General features: G+C 48.0%; 1 protein-coding gene across 1 annotated transcript in view; it reads left to right on the forward strand.

Annotated features, from left to right (window-relative positions):
* The window catches only part of dnah5l (dynein, axonemal, heavy chain 5 like), a 72778-nt gene extending 65472 nt beyond the window's left edge, over positions 1–7306 (forward strand). Inside the window, exons 73-91 of the mRNA XM_086305396.1 lie at positions 1–32; positions 258–452; positions 528–683; positions 759–941; positions 1241–1411; positions 2196–2447; positions 2539–2665; positions 2745–3016; positions 3085–3249; positions 3550–3767; positions 3895–3950; positions 4045–4166; positions 4284–4434; positions 4562–4761; positions 4844–5032; positions 5636–5768; positions 5848–6056; positions 6132–6353; positions 6634–7306. The exon at positions 1–32 is cut by the window's left edge and continues 145 nt beyond it. Coding sequence (XP_086161522.1) covers positions 1–32; positions 258–452; positions 528–683; positions 759–941; positions 1241–1411; positions 2196–2447; positions 2539–2665; positions 2745–3016; positions 3085–3249; positions 3550–3767; positions 3895–3950; positions 4045–4166; positions 4284–4434; positions 4562–4761; positions 4844–5032; positions 5636–5768; positions 5848–6056; positions 6132–6353; positions 6634–6867 — 3287 coding nt within the window. The 3' untranslated portion in view covers positions 6868–7306. The remainder of the gene's footprint in view (positions 33–257; positions 453–527; positions 684–758; positions 942–1240; positions 1412–2195; positions 2448–2538; positions 2666–2744; positions 3017–3084; positions 3250–3549; positions 3768–3894; positions 3951–4044; positions 4167–4283; positions 4435–4561; positions 4762–4843; positions 5033–5635; positions 5769–5847; positions 6057–6131; positions 6354–6633) is intronic.
* Positions 7307–8970: the final 1664 nt, after the last annotated feature.

Here is an 8970-nt window from a genome sequence, read left to right on the forward strand (position 1 = left end):
AGATGGAGGAGAAGCTCCTCCCCTTCAGTCCCGTAAGATGTCACAGCTGAACATTTATACAGAGAATCCACAGACAGTAGGGGTGTGTCCCAGAGACACAGATACCTGCAGCTCAGACAAAGCAGCCATATTATTGGTCAGATGATGAAACACATCACAGCCGCCTTGTTTCTGTTGGTTCTTAAACACGAGGAACCAAACCCTGCTGAACGAGCTCGTTCTGACCTGCTGATGATGTAACTCCGTTTCTCCTGCAGGAGCTGAACGTGATTGGTCTGCTGGTGGACAACGCCACAGTGAGCGAGTGGAACCTGCAGGGTTTACCCAGCGACGACCTGTCCATCCAGAACGGCATCGTGGTGACGAAGGCGTCCCGCTACCCGCTGCTGATAGACCCCCAGGGCCAGGGCAAGACCTGGATCCAGAACAGAGAGCGAGACCAGCAGCTGCAGGTGAGAGCGTCAGCACGTGACTCAAAGTCCGAGCGCTTCGCTGACTGTTCGTGATTTTCTTCTTCTGTGGCTCAGGTGACGTCTTTGAACCACAAATACTTCCGTTCCCACCTGGAGGACAGCCTGTCTCTTGGGCGCCCCCTGCTGCTGGAGGATGTTGGTGAGGAACTGGACCCTGTCCTGGACAACATACTGGACAAAAACTACATCAAGTCTGGCTCCACTTACAAGGTAAAACAGCTGATCTGGACCGGAGGCTAAACGAGGAAGAAGACACAGTAACGGATGTTTGTCCTCCTCCTGCAGGTGAAGGTTGGAGACAAGGAGGTGGATGTAATGAAGGGCTTCACGCTCTACATCACCACCAAGATGGCCAACCCAGCATACAGCCCTGAGGTCAGCGCCAGGACGGCCGTGGTGGACTTCACCGTCACTCAGAGAGGCCTGGAGGACCAGCTGCTGGGACGGGTCATCCTGCTGGAGAAGCAGGTCACTCCACCCGCCAGTTATCCAATCAGTGACGTAGTTAATGAGTTAGCTAGTTACATTTCCTACGGTATGTTTGAAGGCCATTGTAGCGCTCGGCACGTCCACATTAAGATGTTTTACACCACACACTCATGCTGTCTGCTTTATGTTGGTGGGAACGTCTGAACCCACGTGTCCGTCCAACATCTCAGCGGAGGCCAAACAGGCCACGAACAAAGATAACGTTTCTGTGCACTGAACTGAAGGTGGATTAAATATGCCTGCCCTCATTTTGAAATGATTCCCGTGTTCTGATGAAGGAGATGGAGGCAGAGCGAGTGAAGCTCCTGGAGGAGGTGACGTCCAACAAGAGGAAGATGCAGGAGCTGGAGGACAGCCTGCTGTTCAGGCTCACCAGCACACAGGGCTCGCTGGTGGAGGACCAGTCTCTGATCGAGGTGCTGAGCGTCACCAAGATCACCGCTCAGGAGGTACCAGCTGCTCCTTCACTGCGTCTCCTTAATTCAATTCAATTCAATTCAATTTTATTTATATAGCGCCAAATCACAACAAAAGTCACCTCAAGGCACTTCATAGATACAGAGAAAAACCCAACAATCATATGACCCCTTATGAGCAGCACTTTGGCGACAGTGGGAAGGAAAAACTCCCTTTTAACAGGAAGAAACCTCCAGCAGAACCAGGCTCAGGGAGGGGCGGGGCCATCTGCTGCGACCGGTTGGGGTGAGAGAAGGAAGACGGGATAAAAGTTATTGTCTGATGCATGTTTGTAATGTTCATCGAGGAAAACATTTAAAAATCATCAGCTGCACTCTATTAACGTCCAAGGATAAAAGTCTGCAGCTGGAATGTGAAGAATAAATCCGCTGTAAGGGTCACAAAATGGGGGGGGGGCGCCCCCTAGGGGAGGCGCAGAGCCCTTGCGGGGGGGGGGGGGGGGGGGGCACAGTATGAATAAAATTAAATAAATTTTATAAATAAAATAAATGAATTAAAAAAAAGTGGGAGCAGCGCTGGGCTCTTCAAATCACGGACGAACAGTATCCCACATTCTTGATTTTTAGTTCACAAACACTTGTTGTAATGACTAACTACTCCTGACATGTTGGAGATGTTTGCTCTTTATACAGTAAAGTTACAGTGAGATACAAATAACATCAGGCTGATCCTGCCACGATTTGTTCCCCCGGTTCAAATCACAGACAAAAAGTATCCCACAGCTGTAGGTCCTGTCTGAGTCCTTTTATCTTCCAGGTAAGTGAGAAGCTGACGGTTGCCGCGGAGACAGAGGTGAAGATTAACCAGGCCAGGGAGGAGTACCGGCCAGTGGCCACCAGGGGGAGCATCCTCTACTTCCTGATTGTGGAGATGTCGCTGGTGAACGTCATGTACCAGACGTCGCTGTGGCAGTTCCTCGGGCTTTTTGATTCGTCCATGCAGAACTCGGCCAGGTCGCAGGTCACCTCCAAACGCATTAGCAACATCATCAGCTTCCTCACTTACCAGGTGCTCCTCATCAGCGCACACCTCAGGGCTGTCCTTTCTTTCCTGTAACGTGCACTCGAGTGGAGGTTCAGGATGTTTGTCTGTCCCTCAGGTGTACCGTTACACAGCCAGAGGTCTGTACGAGGAACACAAGCTGCTCTTCACTCTGCTGTTGGCTCTAAAGATTGACCTGCAGGCCCGAATCATCTCGCACGTGGAGGTGCTCACCTTCATCAAAGGTTACCTTCTCCTCCTCCTTTCTTCTCCTGCATCCTCCAGAGTCCTTTGAGAGTGAAAGTTGTTTCTCTCTCGGTGTAGGTGGAGCCTCTCTGGACCTGAACTCTGTAGAATCGAAGCCACGGCGCTGGATCCTGGACCAGACCTGGCTGAACCTGGTGCAGCTGTCCAGCCTGCCTGCGTTCTTCCAGATTCTGAACCAGGTGAACCAGAACGAGCGCGCCTGGAAAGCGTGGTTCGACCATCCAGCGCCAGAAGACGCCCCGCTGCCCGATGGCTACGAGGAGAAGCTCGACACCTTCCGGAAGCTTCTGCTCATCCGGAGCTGGTGCCCCGACCGGACCATCGCTCAGGTCTGACTGCTGATTTGATCTGACAGAGCAGACTGGTTAATGTGGAGGCTAACAGCTGATGGTTGCAGGCGCGGCGCTACATCTCAGATTCTCTGGGCCAACAGTACGCCGAAGGCACGGTCCTGGACTTGGACACCATGTTGGCAGAGAGCAACAACCGAACGCCGATGGTGTGTCTGCTGTCGATGGGCTCCGACCCGACTGAGAACATCGAGAGATTAGCCAAGAATAAGGTGAGGGCGAGTGGTGAAAGGGCGGAGGTGAACGATGATGTAATAAAAAGGAAAAACATCGGAAACTACCGAAATAATTAATACTAAGTACGAATAATATAGTCATAAATCCTATTGAAGCAAACGATCGGATATTTACTTTAAACCTAAAGAGTGCAGATGACCGGGGTACACAAGAAAATACAGAAATAATTTTTGTGTATTTATAGAAAAATTGCTGAAAGTACAGGAGCAAAAGCAAATTAAGGAAAAATACTGATTTATTTTGTTAAAGCCTAGATTTGATTTTTTTTGCTGCAGGGGGCGCCGTGCCGTCCCATCTCCATGGGTCAGGGCCAAGAGGTTCACGCTCGCAGGCTATTGGCCAACAGCATGCTGGACGGCGGCTGGCTCCTCCTCCAGAACTGCCACCTGGGACTGGACTTCCTGGATGAGCTGCTGGAGACGGTCACATCAGCCGTGCCAGAGAGCGTGCACAAAGATTTCCGAGTGTGGCTGACGACCGACGTGCACCCCAGGTAACAATGACGAGGTCTGAGGTCCTGCTTTAAGTCCTGGCGGCTCCTCTGTAGGTTCACTTTACGGCACATTTAGTCTCAGCTTAAACCAGCAGAGCTGCTTGACTGTGTTTGTGTTTGTGAGCAGGTTCCCCATCACCTTCCTTCAGTCCTCCATCAAGTTCACCAATGAACCTCCTCTTGGTAGGAGACGTGATCCTGATGAACTCGTGAATTTTTATTGATCCTTCGCTGTCTTTCACTTTCCCACTTATTTTATTTTATCTGTCGGCATCAGGCATGAAAGCCGGTCTGAAGAGGACTTTTAATGGTGTCACTCAGGACCAGCTAGAGATCAGCAACCTGCCTCAGTGGAAGCCTCTGCTGTACGCTGTGGCCTTCCTCCACACCACCGTGCAGGTATCTGCCAACACCCACACGATCAGATTCATAAATCCACCGTTTCTTTGTGGAAAACAGCTCCTGTAAGATCATTCTGATGTTATCATTTCTCCTTCTTCTTCTTTATCCCATCAGGAGCGTCGTAAGTTCGGTCCGCTCGGCTGGAACATCCCCTACGAGTTCAACCAGGCAGATTTTACCTCCAGCATCCAGTTTGTGCAGAACCACTTGGACAACCTGGACGTGAAGAGAGGCGTGAACTGGAGCTGTCTGCGCTACATGCTCGGTCAGTCTCTTTAAACCTGCTCTGTTCTTTCCACTGTAACGTTTCATCCATCAGATTATGAGAGAAACCTCCAGGTCTTCAGGTCTCTAGAAATCTTCCTGATTCTTTCTTCACGCCTGCTCACCAGGTGAAGTCCAGTATGGCGGTCGGGTGACGGATGACTTGGACAAACGGCTCCTCAACACGTTCACGAGTGTCTGGTTCAGTGAGAGCACCTTCAGTGAAGCTTTCTGCTTCTTTAAGGGCTACAGCATCCCTGCCAAGGCCAAGAGCATCCAGGAGGTCCTGCAGCACATCGAGGGGCTGCCGCTGGTCGACTCACCGGAGGTCCGAGCACGCTCAGAGACGGGACGCGTCCACACTGAGGCAGTACTAGCCCAGTCACATGTCACATTTCTCCTGTTTGCAGGTGTTTGGACTCCACCCCAACGCTGACATCACCTACCAGACCAACCTGGCGAATGACACGCTGAGCACCATAATCAACATCCAACCGAAGGACACCGGAGGCGGGGCCGGGGAGACCAGGGAGGCCAGCGTGCAGAGACTAGCCAATGAGATGCTGGAGAAGCTGCCACCTGACTACATCCCACACGAGGTGTTTGTTTAGCACCGAACGGCCGACCCAAAACTCGACGAAGAACACAATCCCACCAATCAGCCGCCAGCTAGCTTAGCTTAGCATGAATACTGGAAACAGCTGAGCTGCTGTGTAAGCAACAAGCTGCCAAGTTAAAAACAAAAATGTGCTCATGTTCAAAGCAGCTTTGTTAGGCTCAAGAAACACATGCAGCTCTGTGCAGCTCAAACAAACAGTGTACTAATACACGAGTGTCAGAGATGCAGGTGAGCAGCTTTGGGTACGTTTGGACCGAGCCGGGGTAGCTGTTTCCTGTCTCTAATGTTTATGCTAAGCTAACATTATTGATCTTTGACAGGAAGTGAAAAAGAATGCAGAGATAAATGTGACAATAAAGCACAGTGTGGTTGTACTCTAGAGCCCGGCTGCTAACCCCGACCGTCGCCCAGTGAATGATGGAAACGAGTGAATAGATTTCAGACAGCAGATTTGTCAGCGTCTGATTCTTTTAGATGAATTCAGACTTTAAATCATCAGCAGAATCTGGCATCTCTGAACCATCAAACACGAACACGTTCATGAGTCCTCTGGAGAAACATGATGCCTCTGTGTGTTTTGAAGGTCAAAGGTCAACTCCAGAAGATGGGTCCTCTTCAGCCAATGAACATCTTCCTCCGACAGGAGTTGGACCGAATGCAGCGTGTCATCAGCAGCGTACGGAGCACGCTCACTGACCTCAGACTGGCCATCGATGGTCAGTCACACACACACACACACACACACACACACTTGTTCACTGAGGCTCGATGTGACTCGTGTTTCCGCCGTTGCAGGGACCATCATCATGTCTGAAGACCTGCGCGACGCCCTCGACAGCATGTTCGATGCTCGGATCCCGCGCCTGTGGCTGAGGCTCAGCTGGCCGTCGGCCACGCTCGGCTTCTGGTTCAGCGAGCTGCTGGAGAGGAACCAGCAGCTCAGCGCGTGGATCAGCGCCGGCCGGCCCAACCAGTTCTGGCTCACCGGCTTCTTCAACCCGCAGGTTGGTTCGTTGTTCCGGAAATCTGGAGTTTTGGAATTCTTCAGTTTTCTTTCCGAATGTTTTTTGTTTCTTTAGGGTTTCCTGACCGCCATGCGCCAGGAGACGACACGCTCCAACCTGTCCAGGGGCTGGGCCTTGGACACGGTCACCCTTAGCAACGATGTCACCAAGATGATGAGGGAGGACGTCTCAGCTCCGCCCCCTGAAGATGTGGGTGGAGTCTATATCTATGGCCTCTTTCTGGATGGAGCGGGATGGGACAGACGTGGCGCCAAACTCGCTGAGGCTCCGCCCAAAGTTTGTCTTTTTAAAATCAGTGTTTTTTTACTTAAATTAAAATAATAAACTGAAGCTTTAAAAAACTTCAGCGTTCAAAAGTCCAACGTTTTACTGTTTCTGTATTTTTTTGTAAATTAACATAAAAACATTTTAAGAGTTTTTAAAAGATTCATCTAATGAAAAATTATGAATTATTAAATGATTCAGAAACTAAATCTAAACTAAAATTTAGGAACTAAATGAAATCAAAGTATTTTTGTTTTTGCTCAGTAATAATAAGTTTGTCTTGGCCCCTCAGGTCCTCTTCACCCCCCTCCCTGTGGTCCACGTCTTCGCCGTCAGCTCAGCCAACATGGCCGACAGTAAGCGTCCCCCTGGCGGCGGGGGGGCGGTCAGCCTGTACTCGTGTCCCGTCTACAAGAAGCCTCGACGCACCGACCTGAACTTCATCTTCTCCCTGCAGCTGAGGAGCGTGCAGCCGCCCGAGCACTGGACGCTGCGAGGCGCCGCGCTGCTCTGCGACTGCAAGTGATCCAAACGTTGTTGTTCCACAGACACGGACAGACACTGACCGTGGGGCTCTGCTGCGTCTCACTCAGACCTCCCCACAGTTTCAGTTTGAGCTTTTTTATTCTGATGTTCTGATAGTTTCCATTTTTCTTCAGCACCAAACATGTTTGTAGGTTTTCAGTCTGTTAAATTTATGAAAATCAAAATGTTTCCACCTCTTCTCTCTGCAAGTCTCTAATGATAATAATAATAATAATAATAATAATAATAATAATAATAATAATAATAATAATAATAATAATAATAATAGTAACATTAATGATTTTGTATGTGACCTCACACAGTAAAGCTGATGTGAGGATCATCTCAGTTCTGGTGATTGTACGAACTTAATGCATAAAATAATAATTTGTTTTAATTAAAAAACTTTCCATCTGTCATTTCCTGAGTGTTTCAAAATAAAAGTCCTGTCTTTCATGTTTTGAATGTGAGGCTGTTCCTGTGATGCCTTCAAATCTGTTTCAGTCTGCAGTTTTTTACAGTTCAGAGCCAAAGTGACTCAAACATTTACTTAAAAGAGGTTTTTGTTCGTCTGGGTTTTCCTGCTCAGCAGCGCTAAACAGGCAAAATGCACAAACAGAAAGAAACAGGAAAATATGTGTTTCTGTGAACAACGCAGCAGCAAAATGAAAGACCAGGATTTATTTTTTAATGATTGACAAAAACATTAAATGATCATTTTTATTTTCACATAAATGTTCCATCGGTCCTTCTTTTAGAAGAAGTTTAGAAATTAAAAATACTAATAACACAGCAGGAAAAAGCCGACAGCACGAGTCCTGAAAGGCTTAAAGAGAAAATAAACGCACAAAGAATGAAACAAAAAGGCACAAAACCTCAAAACAAGAGTGAATTAAATCTGACCGACACACAAAGATGCTAAAAGCCCCAAACATGAACCTGTGAGGTCATTAATGCCTGTGTGTGTGTGGGTGTACATGTTTACATGTCTTTGTGGGGACCAACATGCCCGTCCCCACAAGTTTGAAGACATTTTTGGGACTCAGGATGTGGTTTCAGTGTCAGGGACAGTCAGGTCAGGGTTAGGCATTCAGTCTTAATGGTTAGAGTAAAAGGCTGAGGAGAGCATGATGTCAAATAGATGTCCCCACAAGGATATGAAAACACAACCGTGTGTGTGTGTTACTGTGAATTTGTGAGACAAGTGAAGATTTCAGAATCAGTGAATCACCAATCACTTCCTGTTGGTGAAGAAGAGCAGACTCCTCTTCAGCCACAGAAATGAAGAAGCTTTTATTTTGACGAGCTCAGCCACGAGCAGAGGCGACCCTGCAGAGGTGAAGGTCACAGTCAGAATCAGCGCCAGAGAACCGCACAAGGACGGCCTCACTGGTCACGGCTGAGTTCACTATGTGATGGTAACAAGCTGATTATTACAGAACAGGAAACACACGTCTGCTCATCAAACACCAGCTGCTGCTGCTTTCATCAGTCTGCCAACAAAACCTCACAAGAAAGAAGTTTGTGTGAGTTTGCAGCGTTCCTCTAAACTGAAAACTGAAACAGACTGAAAATGGGAGCATGCAGCCGCACTCGAGAGTCAGGCAGCTTCAATGTGTTTGTCTTCATCTGTAGTTACTGTTGTGATATTTTGATACCATGGTAGCATTTACAGGATATTGTTTTGTAGTGATTTAATGATTTGAAAACTGTTACTCAATAAGGCCCATTTACTAGTTGTTTTTCTCTTTCTCTCTGACCCATGTATTGATGTGTAAGAATCACAGGCTGGTACCCCAAGGTCGAAAATACCACAGAGACAAGACCACTTCCTTACTCCCATCCTCCCTTCCTTATCTTTTAGAAAAGAGCTTGTTAAAAAGCCAGGTGGTTTGTTTCAGAATTCACTAATGAAAGAACTCTGTATTCTATGTCTAGGAGTGTATTTTGCTGGGATGACCATAAATTGTAGCTGAAGAGATAAACTACACAAAGGATACTTCTTTGCTCAGAAGTCAGGAAGACGTTTCCTTATTTGGTCTGTACCGGTTTGAACTGAGAACCTGCTGACACACGAACCTTTTTTCCTCTATATAAGCTGTTT

This window comes from Aulonocara sp. 'chitande type north' Nkhata Bay, linkage group LG9 (assembly GCF_057382095.1).
Source record: "Aulonocara sp. 'chitande type north' Nkhata Bay isolate Kocher_YH1m ecotype deep benthic linkage group LG9, A_spYH_male_GT1.1, whole genome shotgun sequence".
Taxonomy (NCBI): Eukaryota; Metazoa; Chordata; class Actinopteri; order Cichliformes; family Cichlidae; genus Aulonocara; species Aulonocara sp. 'chitande type north' Nkhata Bay.